At 47.2% G+C, this 16,463-nt stretch overlaps 1 protein-coding gene across 5 annotated transcripts in view; it reads right to left on the reverse strand.

Annotated features, from left to right (window-relative positions):
* The window catches only part of ino80da (INO80 complex subunit Da), a 48,576-nt gene that overhangs the window by 22,324 nt on the left and 9,789 nt on the right, over nucleotides 1-16,463 (reverse strand). For all 5 annotated transcript variants that reach the window (XR_014619718.1, XR_014619719.1, XR_014619720.1 and 2 more), the window contains exons 3-4: nucleotides 12,582-13,456; nucleotides 3,626-3,713 (exon numbers count right to left, since the gene is read on the reverse strand). Coding sequence is in view for 1 of the 5 variants with exons in the window: in XM_084314985.1 (XP_084171111.1) it covers nucleotides 3,626-3,713; nucleotides 12,582-13,456 (963 nt within the window). In the remaining 4 variants the exon portion in view is untranslated. The remainder of the gene's footprint in view (nucleotides 1-3,625; nucleotides 3,714-12,581; nucleotides 13,457-16,463) is intronic.

The raw sequence follows: 16,463 nt of genomic DNA on the forward strand, positions 1-16,463 counted from the left end.
CTCTATTTCACCCGCCACCCTGAAGCACTGCGCCGACCAGTTGTCCCCAGTGTTCACTAACATTTTTTAACACCTCACTGGAGCTGTGTCGGGTCCCAGCATGTTTTAAGGCCTCGACCATCATCCCCGTCCCCAAGAAGGCCAAGGTCACAGGCCTTAACGACTACAGACCGGTCGCCCTGACGTCTGTGGTCATGAAGGTCTTTGCGCGCCTTGTCCTGGCCCACCTGAAGTCCACCACAGACCCTCTTCTGGACCCCCTGCAGTTTGCATACAGAGCCAACCGTTCCACGGACGATGCTGTGAACATGGCTCTGCATTATGTCCTGGAACACCTGGACACTGCAGGGACCTACGCCAGGATTCTGTTGGTGGACTTCAGCTCGGCCTTCAACACCATACTCCCGCACATCCTGGAGCACCAGATGTCCCTGCTGCAGGTGCCGGACTCTACCTGCAGGTGGATCACGGACTTCCTGACTAACAGGTCACAGCGGGTGAAGTTGGGAATCAACATCTCCGATCCCAAGTCCATCAGCACTGGCTCCCCACAGGGCTGTGTTCTGTCCCCACTACTATTCTCCCTGTACACCAACAGCTGCGTCTCTCTGCACCCCTCGGTCAAACTCCTAAAGTTTGCGGACGACACCACCCTGGTGGGTCTCATATCCAGGGGGGACGAGTCCGCCTACGGGAGATCGCGAGGCTGCTGTGCTGGTGCAGCTGCAACAACCTGGACCTCAACGCCCAGAAAACAGTGGAGATGGTAGTGGACTTCAGGCGGAAGGCAGCCCCCCCCACCGCGATCATTCTGGGAGGCACCCCGGTGGCCTCTGTGGAGTCCTGCCGCTTCCTCGGCATGACACTCTCCCGGGACCTGAAATAAGAGCTAAACACCATCGCTCTCAATAAAAAGGCACGGAAGAGGATGCTCTTCCTACGTCAGCTGAGGAAGTTCAGGCTGCCGAGGACCATGATGGTCCAGTTTTACACCGCCATCATCCAGTCCATCGTCACCATCATCACCTGGTTCCCTGCAGCCACAGTCAGAGACAAGGCCAAGCTGCAGCGGGTGATACGCTCGGCGGAGAGGGTGATCGGCTGCCCCCTTCTTTCCCTCAAGTCCCTACACTCCACCAGGGCCTTGAAGAGGGCGAGGAAGATCATGGCAGACCCCGCCCACCCGGGTTACAACCTCTTCAAAATGCTCCCCCACGGCAGGCGGCTACGGCTGCCCAAGACACTAAAGTCCCGCCACAGACTGAGTTTCTTCCCCTCAGCAGCTCGCCTGGTAAACGAGTCAGGTGTCCCCCTGCTCCCCCCCCCCCCTCAATGGCGAGCTGCTAGGGCTGGACTTCTGGACTTGAACTTTGTGTTGCACTGTATCCATGTCCCCAACCACCGCACTTTCACAGTCTTATTGTTGTCTCACTGTTCTGTCCTGTCTTGCACTTTACTTAAAATTATTTATTTACTGTTGTATTGTTCTTAATTGTGAAAAAAGTGTGCACTGTAATGTCAAATCACGTTCCATTTTGTACCTGTATAAAATGGCGAATAAAGTAATCTGAATGGTATAGAGGGTCCAATCTTTGGAATGCAGCTGATCCTATGCTGAGGAAATCTCCATCTCTGCTTATTTTTAAAGCAAACGACAAAAAAATACCCATATCCAAAAGTAGTAGATAGATAAATAGGTCATACATGTAGGTATGCATTTGGTTATGTGGGTGGGTAGGTTTGTAGGCAGGTGGGTGGGTGGTTATGTATTATTATGTACGCAGTATGTATGTATGTATGTATGTATGTATGTATGTATGTATGTATGTATGTATGTATGTATGTATGTATGTATGTATGTATGTATGTATGTATGTATGTATGTATGTATGTATTTACACATATCTTTTGAATGTATTACTGGTATTTTTTAAATAATATGTATATTTTTGATTTTACAAAACAGGGGAAGTTCTCGATAAGCCTCTAGGCCAGTGGTTCTCAAACTGTGGTACGCGTACCACTAGTGGTACTTGGTGGTACTGCTGGTGGTACTTGAAAACATTTTAAAAAAAGCACAATTTATTTATTTTATTTATTTTTTTGCAGTCAGGCCACTGAACTTAGAAGCAGGCCAGGCTAGTGTTTCTGGTTGCGGTGGCGCGATAGTTAGATAACCTAAGTGGGGAACAACCAGGAGATCACTGTGACAGAGCGTAATGCAGTCTAAACAGTCATAAATCTTTAATTCAACTTCAGCCGTGATCATAACCATTTATTTGTTTTGATTTTTTGTAATGTCAGATAAAAAATGAAATACTCCCACTTTTCTGAAAAGAGTTGGTGTCAAATCTGACATTACAAAAAATCCATCAAAATATGTGTTGCTGCTAATCATTGACACATGCCTAGCCTGTAATAATCCCGCCCAGAAAAATGTACTTTGCATTTGATATATTGAAAATATTTTACTTTGTGTTTTTTTTAACAATAATTTGTGATGCCATCACACAAACTGGCATTTAAAGGGTAAAAATTCAAAAATTCCTGCACCAGAATGCAGGAAATTAGGTTTTTGTAACAAAATTAGTGTGTGTGTGTGTGTAAGAGAGAGAATGATGGACAATTGCTTGCTGTGTGCGAGAGAGAGAGAGAGAGAGAGAGAGAGAGAGAGAGAGAGAGAGAGAGAGGGAGGGAGAGAGGGAGAGAGGGAGAGAGAGAGAATTAAGTACATTTGCTGAAATACAGTTGTTCTTAATTTTCTCACTTGCTATGTGAGAATGTTAGTTATTATGTTCTCAATGCCCCTTGCATTGTATGAGTTGTGTGGAAGAGTTTGCTAGTTCTAGTGCTATCCCTTTGTACATTGTGGCTGTGTCTGACAAAAGTTAACAATAAATAATGGTATTAGGAATACATTTGCCTCCTGCGTGAACTGTGCATAGCTAAATAGACTTTTTTTTTTTTTTTTTTTAATATGTTATCTTTCTTCCCCTTTTTTTCCCCGATTTTTCTCCCATCCCACCCTTCCTGGTTGTTGCGTACTTTCCCCTACTGTTGGTCCGGGAGACCGGAGACTGTCACATGCTTTTCCTCCGACGCATGTGCAGCCTGCTGGCAGGCCAACCTGGCCGCGCAGGTTCTCACCGGGGAGAGTGTAGCGTGTGGGAGGCCACACTATCTCTCCTTAGTTCCAACCCTTGCTGAGCAGGCGCCCCGACCGAACTGTAGGGGTTGCTGTCCACAACGCCCAGGACCCACCCTTCAGCTTTCCCACCCTCTGATACAGCCAATTGTATCAGTGTGAGAGGCCAGCCAAGCTGATAGCAACGCCGGGAGCTGGATTCGAACAGGCGAATCCAGTGTCTCCCGGTGTTGGTGACGAACGTAATCTCCGTGCGCCACCTGCCCCCCCCCAATAGACTGTATTTTAACGCCGGTCATATGGTGGTACTTGGAGAGCCAGCTACGTTCTCAGGTGGTACTTGGTGTAAAAAGTTTGAGAACCACTGCTCTAGGCTTCTAAACTTCTCCTACACAATATGGTTATTATGTTTTTTTTTTTTTTTTTTTTTACTTTAGTTTAACTGTGTTAATAAATACAAATACATGTAACAAGACTGACCCGTCCTGCGGCCTCCAAGAGGTTTGAAATGGTGGCACTCTCTCAGCTTCCTCCTCGTCGTCCCCACTGTCCTCCGACCAGTCCAGCCCTGGAGGAACACAACCGGTTAGGTCAGCTGATCTACCTCACCAGCCTGCTGCTAACACACAGCTAGAGGGAGGTGTAGTGGTTACGTCATTGCTGTTTCCGGCCGGTCCGCCATCTTGAAAACGCAATGTATTCCCCCCATTGCCCATTTCTAAATTGTCTCGTTTAAAAAAACAAATAAAGCATGAACATTTGCATGGTGTACCTTTCTGTGCGTATTCATCCACAATCTATAGCTCAACATGAAAATATTCGCAATTAAATCGTAAAAAGAAATCGCCGAATTGTATTTCAACCAAAAATGCCTGAAACAATAATATTAGTGATAGAAGGGAACTCATTTTGTGCAAAAATGGAAAGCTTGCCAGTGTTCATGAGGCAGAATTGTTACAATAGCCGATAATCCATTTTCCCAATGATGAATCCCTATACGGGTGGACCTCGCGGGCGGTCCAAAGTGACGTCAGACTACACCTCCCTATGGTCAACACACATGAACGGACCTTCAAAACGAATAGACTGAATTATCACATGAGCATATTATACACACAGAAGCACCTGAAGTGACTTACACACCACACATCACACTTACCACGTGCACACACTAGGGCCGTCAACAACTATTTTGTTATCGATTAATCAGTTGATTTTATCTATTAGTCTATTAATCTAAACCATTAATTTACCAGAAAAATCTACAACAATTGATTATATTTGCAATTGAATATTTCCAAATGTTTAATGAGTATCCTAATGCTTTTTAGCTTTAGATTTAAAAAAAACTACCAGCCAGAGAGATTTTTACCAGCCATAAATAGCTTTTTAGTATTGTGTGTTATCTCTCCACCCAACACTATGGTAGTGCTTGTGCCAGCACAGGAGATACGATTAAAATAAACATTTTATATATATATATAGGCTATTTAAATCAATATCTTCCTTCTGAATAAAATAGGCTCAGGAATCTGTTAAAGCTAATTAGCCTAATCCATGTTTATATAAAAAAAATAAAAAAAGGAGTAGCCTATAGTTAGTAAATGTATGCACACACACACAAGGCAGAATAGCTTATAGCAGACTTAAAGATTTTACAATCTTTTTGCTAATGAAGTGAGATATGTATTATCATCAACAATCAAGTTCGTTTTTATAGTGTACATTTTGGCTACTTCCTTGATCATCCTCATTGAACGTACAGAGAGAAAGAGAGAGCCCCCCCGGGCTGAAGAGCTGCCATAGCTTCTAAACTGTAAGGTGGGGGCATCAGGCTCAGCCCCTCCCTTCCAGCTGGAGCGAAACACAGAAGTTATCAAATGAGACGAGTCGAGTCCTGGCTCTAGGCAGATTCACGAATTGTGGTTTAAGAGAAGTTAATTCTATTTTGAACGCGATTCACCGCGCATTTTAGTTAGATTACACGTTGCGCATGTTATGACTTTGAACGTCTGCCATTTCCACTGCAAAAGGCACATACAATTAAATAACAATACGATACGCCGATCATGAATATGCAAATCGACTAAATGTGATCGTCGACAACGCCGACTAGGGCGACGAATCGTGACAGCCCTAGCACACTGCTGCTAACATATACCTTGTATTGTATAGTTTGTATAGATAGAATATACATTGTGTATTATGTTTAGTTTATAGTTTATTTATAGCTTATTTAATTTGCACAGTTATAGTTTATATTTATAGTTGTAGTTTATTATAGTTTTCTGGATAGAATATATGTTGTGTGTATTACCGTAATTCCTCTAATAGTAACCGGGTCTCAAATACAAGCCGGGTCTCTATTAATGGCCGGGTGCGCTCTTGAGCTAAGCAATTATAAGCCGGCCTCCTAATACAAGCCGGGTTACTAATATACTGAGCTGCATACTGAGCTAGTTACTTGATTTCACTTTGAAAACGTTGAAATGACCAGTGACCACCTGTAATTGCACTGTTTACTATTTCATACAGTACTTGGTTTCAATAAATGAACCCAGTACATTTTACTGGGTTCAAACTGACACAAAATGTTGATTTATTCATTATGATCAGTTTGAAAATTTGAAATATAGGCCTCCTCCTAATACAAGCCTGGTACCCGCTACAGTTGAAACAAATACAAGCCGGGGTTACTATTAGAGGAATTACGGTATGTTTACAAATCTACTACGGTGGGCGGCTAAGTGGTGCAGTGGGCAAGGCACTCGACACTAATGCAGGAGATGCTGGGTTCGAGCCCAGCTCTCGGCGTTGCTTCCAGCTTGGCTGGTCGTTCATACTAATACAGACCCGTCTCAAACCCTGCCCCTTTTCTTGATCCTCCAATCACAGCTGTCGCTTACCTCTGACTTCCTCGTACAAACTTTGTTTGTACGAGGAAGTCAGAGGTAAGCGACAGCTGTGATTGGAGGATCAAGAAAAGAGGGCAGGGTTTTGAGACAGGTCCATTGGCAAGTGTTAGAGGGTGGGAAAGCCGGTGGGTGGGGATCGGACGTTGTGGACAGCGACTCCTACAGGTCGGTTGGTGCGCCTGTACAGCAGAATCAGGAAGCGACGGGGGCAGCGTGAGCCTCCCACGCGTTACTCCTCGCCACTGAGAGATCGCGCTGTGCAGGTGAAAAGATGCGACGGCTGCCTCCTCGTGTACCGGAGGGGACACGTGATGCAAGGCTTGGTCCTCACTGCAGCCGACCAGTGGGAGGCATGGTCTAACAACGTTCAAGACAGGGGAGGGGATTTAATACACACGGGGGGAGGAGAGAGTTACACATGGGGGGAGAGGAGAAGAGACCCACACAGGGAGAGGAGAGAGCCACACACTGGGGGAGGAGAGACCTACACACTGGGGGAGGAGAGACCCACACACAGGGGGAGGAGAGACCCACACACAGGGGGAGGAGAGAGTCACACACAGGGGGAGGAGAGAGTCACACACGGGGGGAGGAGAGCCACACACTGGGGGGGAGAGAGCTACACACGGGGGGGGAGAGAGCTACACACGGGGGGAGGAGAGAGCCACACGCGGGGGAGGAGAGAGCAACACACGGGGGGAGGAGAGAGACCCACACACGGGAGAGACCCACACACGGGGGGAGGAGAGAGACCCACACACGGGGGGAGGAGAGAGACCCACACACGGGGGGAGGAGAGAGACCCACACACGGGGGGAGGAGAGAGACCCACACACGGGGGGAGGAGAGAGACCCACACACGGGGGGAGGAGAGAGACCCACACACGGGGGGAGTAGAGAGACCCACACACAGGGGGAGGATAGAGCCACACACTGGCGGGGAGAGACCCACACACTGGGGGAGGAGAGAGCCACACACGGGGCGAGAAGAGACCTACACATTGGGGGAGGAGAGAGCCACACTGGGGGAGGAGAGAGCCACACACGGGGGGAGGAGAGAGCCACACACGGGGGGAGGAGAGAGCCACACATGGGGGGAGGAGAGAGCCACACATGGGGGGAGGAGAGAGCCACACACGGGGGGAGGAGAGACCTACACACGGGGGAGGAGAGAGAGCCACACACGGGGGGAGGAGAGAGCCAAACACGGGGGGAGGAGAGACCTACACACGGGGGAGGAGAGAGAGCCACACACGGGGGGAGGAGAGAGTGGGCTTTTTTATAAAAATAAAATGAACAAAGGCGGTTAGGTGGCCGAGCGGAGATTGCGTTCGTCACCAACCCCGGAGCTGTGAGCTGGATTCGCCTGTTCGAATCCAGCTCACAGCTCCGGGGTTGTCACCAGCTTGGCTGGCCGTCCACACTAATACAATTGGCTGTATTAGAGGGTGGGAGAAGCTGGCGGGGTGGGTCCGGGTCGTTGTAAACAGCGACTCCTACAGTTCGGTCGGGGCGCCTGCTAAGCGCGGATAGGACTTGAGGGGGATAGTGTGATCCTCCCACACGCTACGCCCTCTCAATGAGAATCCGCGCTGCCAGGTGAAAAGAAGCGGTGATTGGCTGGACGTGTGTCGGAGGAAGCACGTGGTAGCCTCCACTCTCCCAGATGATCTGACTGTGGGGGGTAAGTGCGCAGCGACCAGGAAGGGACTGGGAATTGGCATACGACTAACATTGGGATGGGAGAAAATCGGAGGAAAAATGGAGGGGGAAAAAGATTAAAAAAAAAAAAAAAAAAAAAAAAAAAATTAACAAAACTTTTTTTCTTTTAACTTTTTTTTTAAATGACGATTCGAGTTATTTTGTATGTTACAAGAGACTTTTAAGTTTAAGTCGAGCACTTTCATATAAGTTATGTTGTCTGCAGGGATTAAAGCAAAAAAATATCTCCTGACTGAACTTTTTTTCAGGCCAAGTTATATTCTTATTTTAATCTCCACTGTATTTTTTTAATAGTGTTAGTTTTAAGGGAGCCTACTTGTAGAGCCTACTGTCCTGACTGTGACTATAGACCCTACTGTTGTGGTTCTTGTGCCAGGCAGGGAGGCTGTGTGCTGAGAGAGCGTGAATGCAAGTCTTGTGGCTAGCTTCTGATTGATGGCGAGCTAGCACCCTTTTCCCATTACTTTGAACCATGAACTAAATGGCTTGTTATCATACAAACAAGGGACTAAACACGTTTCGCAATTATGCCAAAACAACAATGGACAGTCGACTCCCCACCGTTTGTATATATTTTTTTTACCACGCACCCACCCCCTCCTAATGTACAGTCTCCTCCTCATCATATGTATATATTTACTGTTAGGATCTCTGGGTAACAGTACTGTATATTTGCATATCGTATATGTGACAAATGTAACAGTACTATACCTGTAAGTCATGTATGTCCCTATGTCATAAATGTCATGTCATGTATGTTGTGTATGTCATAAATGTCACTATGAATTGAAAATGGGGGACCCTGATGTCAACGAGACAAACATCTTTCTCTGGTCTGCATCCCCTTAAAGGATAACTCCAACATTTTGGGAAATTAGCTTATTTAACATCTTCCCTGGAGTTAGACAAGAAGATACATACGTTTTTTTGTCTCTGTGCGTGCATTTAGCTTTGGGAACAGACGCTCCATTAGCATAGCTTAGCTTCATCACTGGAAGTGAGGCAGGACAGTAGCGTGACGTTCCCTACAGGTTTGTTGATATTCTCATTCCTTCAAAGGATCTGAACCGATTGAAGTTTATGGATACCATGACTTAAAATCCTCTTACCTTGACGATTTAAAGCCTCCCCAATTTGGAAAACAGTAATCCAATGGCTGGTATTGATATACTGCACGCTAACGGAGCTAACCAGCAACCGGACACTCAAGCAGATAACGAGAGCAATGACTTCCTTTCTGGGGGGTTTCAAAATAAAAGAGCGACGTCTATAGCAGCGGAAAACGTTTATTTTGTACATTATCTAACGTTAACACGAACCTAAACTAACGTTACAACTAACCTAAAGTTAGTTTAGGTTCGTGTTAACGTTAGATAATGTACAAAATAAACGTTTTCCGCTGCTATAAACGTTGCACTTTTATTTTGAAAACCCCAGAAAGGAAGTCATTATATTTGCTTTACACATCCTGTTCTGCGTTAGCTCCGGTTAGCTCCGAGCGTCCAGTAGTTAGTAGTATATTATCAATACCAGCCATTGGATTACTGTTTTCTAAATTGGGGAGGCTTTTAATCGTCAAGGTAAGAGGATTTTAAGTCATGGTATCCATAAACTTCAATCGGTTCAGATCCTTTGAAGGAATGAGAATATCAACAAACCTGTAGGGAACGTCAGGGTACTGTCCTGCCTCACTTCCAGTGATGAAGCTAAGCTATGCTAACGGAGCGTCTGTTCCCAAAGCTAAATGCACGCACAGAGACAAAAAAGGTATGTATCTTCTTGTCTAACTCCAGGGAAGATGTTAAATAAGCAAATTTCCCAAAATGTTGGAGTTATCCTTTAACAATTGTGTGTATTGCTACTGGATTTACCAGATCCAGAGTGAATGAATGAAAACTTTATTTAATACACGAGACCCTCTTCTTGGGACCAAGTAAGGTTTAGTCGATAATCCAATGTACAGTTACCCCACCCCGCCTAGTCCCAACCACCTCCAATGTATAGTCCCCCCACCCCACCTACCCAACCTCCTCCAATGTATATACTCTCTTTTTTAGACTATTTTTGTATCACAAACGATACTGTATTTGTAAATCTGGTATGTCATAAATGTATAGATGTAGCAGTATTGTCTATCTGTATGTCATGACTCATGTGTCATATATGTTATGATTAATTGAAAATGGGGGACCCTGATGTAAACAAGACAAAAGTATTTCTCTGGTCTGCATCCCCATAACAATTGTGTGTATTGAGCCGTACTGTATTGTACCCATTCTGCAATTCTGTTAATAAAATGTTCAATCAATCAATCAATAAATATTTAACAGATTGCAGAATGGGTACAATACAGTATGGCTCAATACACACAATTGTTAAGGGAATGCAGACCAGAGAAAGACGTTTGTCTTGTTTACATCATCAGGGTCCCCCATTTTCAATTCATAGTGACATTTATGACATGCATGACATTGACATCATGACATTTATGGCATAGGGACATACTACAGGTATATAGTAGTTACATTTGTGACATATACGATATGCAAATATACAGTAATGTTACCCATATATCCTGACAGAGATTATACATATGGGGAGGAGACTGTACATTAGGAGGGGGTGGGTGGGAGAGAAATATACAGTACCATTACCCATAGATCCTAACAGAGATTATATACATATGATGGGGAGGAGACTGTACATTAGGAGGGTGTGGTAGAAAAAAGATATGGTGGGGAGAGAATATACGGTGGGGAGGAGACTGTCTACAGATACACCTGTGTGATGTTGCTACGGAGTTAAGCTAATAAACGTAGACTCACAACCACAGCAGGGGACTCACGTATTGTACTGTGAAGTAACACGACGATGACAAACGTGTTGTTTCTGTTTTTCTTTTTGACATAGTTGCGGCACACGGAACAAGTTAACAACTCACCACTACAGCCCCCAGTAGCGCTGCCTAGCCAGTCTCTTCAAACGTCCTCTCCTCTCGAAACTTTTTGTTAGGTGGTCCCGCTGATCCTTTTCATCCGAGAAACCCGCAGTGGGTTTTCTTTAGTGGCCGGCTTACTCCTTCCATTTAACCGACACTATTATTAGCTAACGTTAGCTACTCGGTATAGCAGCGAGTGCAAGCAGCGTGGTGGCTGTGACGTCGGGTCAACAAGCAGAGTTAACTTGCGAGGCTGCAAAAAAGGCGACTCGTAGAACCAAAACACACCGCAGTTTTTAATTATTTTACATGACTATTTTGTTACCCTGCCATGTGGCGGACAGACTTCTCAGACCTCGCAAATGTGTAACTCGCCCAATAGCCTGCAGCTGCAACCGCGGAGCGAGCCTCCGGCAGCGTAATCCTGTCTCTCGAGTCGCTGAGTGATGACTCTGCTTGGCGCGGCGCGATAGATTATTTTTTCATATTTGGCGCCTCTGATTGGCTCAATTTTCTTTCAATCTGTATGCATCTACAAATCATATTATACCAGGTAGCCAATTCCGTCAGACTGCGAATCAAATGGACGGATCTCCCCAATCAAATTGACGGAACTCCGTCTGGAGACGGAACGCTTTAATGCATGCGTCTGTTTAAGAAAGAGTGCAATAAATGATTTTATTGAAAAAATAAGAATCGTGTGAGAGAATCGTGATCTCAATTCTAGTTATTTTTTTTGGTCCACTTTTTCTCCCATTTTCTATTTCTCTCCCATACCAATTTTCATATCATCCAATTCAACCCTCCCCTGTCTCGAACACTGTTTCATGCCTCCCACAAGCCGGCTGTAATGTGGACGTGTAAGGGCCCCGCGTCCACCTATCTCACAAAAACGCTGGCAGTGCGCCGGTAGTGCTGGCATGAAGCGCATCTTGTAGATGACAAAGAAATCTACAGCCATCTTTTTATCGTTTTTTCCTGCCGCGGTTTTGCACATATTATAGCATATTTTAATACACTTTATTGTATATTAATTATATATATAGTTATTGCCTGACACCACAGTTCGCCCTTTGCTTTTTATTAGCTTTTTAGTAGTGTATTCGTGTAGTTATTATTATTAGTGTATTTGTGTTTTGTCGCGAATCTCAATGGCCCGTCTCTTGTGGGAGACAGCCAAGACAGGCAGGCAGCTCCGGTGTCAGGTTACAAACAGAGTGGTAGATATGAATGGCTGTGATTGGTTGTCTGAAAATTAGCTCAGCGCATCGCTCTGAAAGTTCAGAAAGTTTCAACTTTCGGCCGCACAAAAAAGCTGAAAAAAGAAGCCGACTGCAGCGCATTTCCTATAGGCGGCGCATGCGGCCGCATACGCTCTCTCGCCCCATTGGGATACATTGAAAAAAGACGCGTGCGGTCATAAATATGAGGCAGGTGGACCCGGGCCCTTAGCCATACATAGCACGAGTCCCCTCCGATACTCGAGGTAACAGCAGTCGCATCTTTTCACCTGCGCGCCGCGATCTTTCAGCGTCAGGGGTCTGCGCTTTGGAGGGACGCCGCCCCCATCACTTCCTGATTCTACTGCGCAGGCGCACCAACCGACCTGTAGGAGTCGCTGTCCACAACGCCTGATCCCCACCCATCAGTTTTCCCTCCCCCTAATACTGCCAATGTGTATGGACGACCAGCTAAACTGAAAGCAATGTGGAGCGCTGGGCTCGAACCCAGCGTCTCCAGCATTGGTGGTGAGTGCCTTGCCCACTGCACCACCTAGCCGCCTATCTCAATTCTAGTTAGAGAGAAAAATCGTGATTCACATTTGAGCAAGAATCGCCCCCCGGCCCTAGAAGAGACCCACCTAGGTGAGGAAACAGGTCCCCGTGCTCCTGGTGCCGCTCGGCGCAGAGCTGCACCAGGTGCTGCAGCCGGGCCAGGCAGGCGGCGGGCGGCGAGAAGGCAGCCGGCCGCATCACCACCACGTGCCGCTGCTGCGACCCGCCGGAGGAGGAGGGGGGGGGCGGGTGGTGGTGGTGGGCCGCGGCGGCTGTGAAGGAGGTCTTCCTGCCGAGCGAGGGGCCGGAGAGTTGCGCCGGGCTGGACGCCGCCGCGTTGGAGGGGGGCATCGCGCCCGGAGGCAGATAGGTGGGCATCTGAGGTGTGGCTGGATTGCATAATAATAGACCCTGCTGCTGCTGCTGTTGTCCCGGCAGGACGAAGGAGGGCGCGCCGCTGGAGGAGGAGTGCTGCTGGGGGGTCTGCTGCTGGCGAGGGAGGTGGGCGTTGAGCGGCGAGGAGGAGGAGGAGGAGGGGTGGAGGACGCGGGAGGCGGGGGAGGGGCTAAAGTGCTCAAGCGGCGGCTGGAAGATGTCGGCGTTGTGGAGGAGCTGGTTGAGCGCCGGCCGACCCTGGTGGGACTTCTTCTTGAGGGCGGAGGAGGAGGAGGAGGGGCCCTTGCGGGGGGGACCCCCCGTCGCCTCGTCCTCGTCCGTGTCGTCGTCGTCCTCGTAGAAGGCAAAGGGGTCCAGGAGCTCGCCGTCTGGGAGGGCCAGCAGGCGCGCGCAGGGGGGCGGGGAGGGGGGCGGCAGGAGGCCGTTGGAGGGGGCGAGGGAGGTGATGTTGAGCGCCACCAAGTGGTGAGGGCGCGAGCGCAGCTCCTCCAGCGCCTCGTGGGCCTTCTTCTTCCTCTCCTTCTTGGGGATGAAGCCGAGCACCTGAAGGTGGCTGTTACAGTATCTGTCAGGAGGAGAGACGAAGAAAACACACACACCCGTCTTTAAAAAAGGTGTTGTAAGTGATATTTTTAATGTTAGTGTTAAATAGGGTGGCGCAGCGGAGATTGCGCTCGTCACCAACGCAAGAGACTCCGGTCTCGAATCCGGGTGTCGGCGTTGCCTCCGGCTTGGGCCGGCCGTCATACTAACTCAATTGGCAGAGTTAGCCGGTGGAAGTCGATGGGTGGTAATCTGGATGTTGTAAACAGCGACTCCTACAGGTCTGTTGGGGGACGCCTGCACAGCAGAGACAGGAAGTAGCGGGGGTAGTGTGAGCCTCCCACACGTTACACCTCGCCAATGAGAGTCCGCGCTGGCAGGTGAAAAGATGAGACAGGCTGCCTCCTCGTGTACCGGAGGGGACGCCTGAATACTTTAGACAACAAATGTTTGTTTCCGCGTCTCTGATTGGCCAGGTCATTTCTGGTCATGCGACATGTACGCCCAATCGTGGGATTGCAAGTTTATACACTGGTTGATTGATTGATTGATTGATAACTTTATTAACAGATTGCAGAATGGGTACAGTACAGTACAGCTCAATACATACAATTGTTAAGGGGATGCAGACCAGAGAAAGACTTTCGTCTTGTTTACATCAGGGTCCCCCATTTTCAATTCATCGTAACATATATGACATACAGATAAGATAGACAGTACTGCTACATCTATACATTTATGACCTACCAGATTTGCAAATACAGTACTGTTTGTGATACGAAAAGAGTCCAGAAAAGAAGTATATACATTTGACGTAGAAACTGTACATTGGAGGAGGTTGGGTAGGTGGGGGGGGGGGGTACTGTACATTGGAGGAGGTTGGGTAGGAGTGGGGGGGAGGTTGGGTAGGAGGGGTGGGTGGGGGACACTGTACAACTGTACAAGCAACACTGTACATTGGAATATTGACAAGACCATACTTGGTCATTTTTACTGTACATTGGAGGGGGTTGTGTTAGGACATTTACAGGGGCCAGTTTCGAATTGCAGTCTCCCGTAGGTGTTTTTTGAGAGTGTTTTTGAAAGTGGGTAGTGATTCACATTCCTTTACAGCTTTGGGTAGTGCGTTCCACATTGATGTGGCATAATTGCGAAACGTTAAGCTTAGGCGCTCTTTCGAAGTTGGTTAAGGTTAGAGTTTGTCTTAGAGCATGGCGATAGAACGCCAGGTAGTTTGCAGGCTGTTAGACCCGGAAATCGGCGCAGAACTTGCTGTCCCACGATTGGCGCACATGTCTGGCCAATCAGAGCGCAAAACTCGAACGCGGAAACAAACAATTGTTGTTGAAAGTATTCACGCGGAGGGGACACAGCCGACCAGTGGGAGGCATATGCGAGCAACGTTCAAGACAGGGGAGGGGAGAATTGGAAACACGAAATTGGGATGGGAGAAAAATAGAAAAGGAGAAAAAGTGGATACAAAAAAAATAGGGAGGTGTAGTCTGACGTCACTTTGGCCCGCCCGCGAGGTCCACCCGTATAGGGATTTATCATTGGGAAAATGGATTATCGGCTATTGTAACAATTCTGCCGCATGGAAATTGAAAAGCTTTCCATTTTTGCACAAAATGTGTTCCCTTCCATCACTAATATTATTGTTTAAGCATTTTTGGTTGAAATAAAATTCTGCGTTTTTTTTATGATTAATTGTGAATATTTTCATGTTGAGCTATAGATTGTGGATGAATACGCACAGAAAAGGTACACCATGCAAATGTTCATGCTTTATTTGTTTTAAACGAGACAATTTAGAAATGGTCAATGGGGGGAAATACATTGCGTTGGACAGAGGGTGGAACATGGAAAAACGGAAATGACGTTTTTCGTACTGTACTGTTTCTGTCATGCATTTGTTCTAGGTGGTGTTTTCTGTACTGTACTGTTCCATGTGTCTTTTTATGTTTTATGTTGTGTATTGTTGCAGCTACCACCTGCACCGTGCTTGAATTCCACCGGCCTGGCCGTGTGGCAATAAAAGGAACTTGACGTAACCACTACACCTCCCTATAGCTCTACATTCTGACAGCCATCACGGATACTGATATACGTCAGTAACATGGGTCTCCCAGTCCCTCAGCTCTGCAGTAAACAGACATACATAGAGAGAACCCTAGATTAACCCCATCCCAATGTTAGTCGTTATGCCAATTCCCAATCCCCTTCCTGGTCGCTGCGCACTTACCCCCTACAGTCGGTCTGGGAGAGTGGAGGCTATCACATGCTTCCTCCGACACATGTGTAGCCAATCAACCGCTTCATTTCACCTGGCAGCGCGGACTCTCACTGAGAGAGTGTAACGTGTGGAAGGATCACACTACCCCCCTTAGATCCTTCCCTCGCTGAGCAGGCGCCCCGACCGAACTGTAGGAGTCGCTGTTTACAACGGCCAGGACCCACCCACCGGCTTTCCCACCCTCTAACACTGCCAATTGTGTTAGTACGACGGCCGGCCAAGCCGGAAGCAACGCCGAGAGCTGGGCTCGATACCAGTATCTCCTGCGTTGGTGGCGAGTGCCTTGCCCACTGCGCCACCCGGCCGTGAACCATAGATATTTCTACTTGCCGAGCCTGAAGCCAGATTTGCTTACTGCACTGGGGAAATGATTTTACCTGTTTAAAGCACATAATTAGCTTAAAACTAGTTTTTATTTCTTGTTTTTGTCAGACTAGAGTCAGAGTATTTTCCATTTACCGCAGAGCGGAGGGACTGGTGATGGCTGTCGGAATGTAGAGAGAAGCTATTTGTACATGTAGACCACTAATTTAGTCATTTCAACAAATAAAACACCACTTACAGCACCCATTTAGTATTGACCCTCTCACTACCACTACCAAATGGTTAACCCTTTCACTGCGACAATGCAGAAGGTTAACCCCTGTCACACGACAAAGGGTTAACCCTTTCACTACCCCACTACAGAAGATGAACCCTTTCACTACCGCACAGTGAAAGGTTAACCTTCTGTAGT

Source organism: Notolepis coatsorum (genome assembly GCF_963971535.1).
Source record: "Notolepis coatsorum genome assembly, chromosome: 5".
NCBI classification, from domain to species: domain Eukaryota; kingdom Metazoa; phylum Chordata; class Actinopteri; order Aulopiformes; family Paralepididae; genus Notolepis; species Notolepis coatsorum.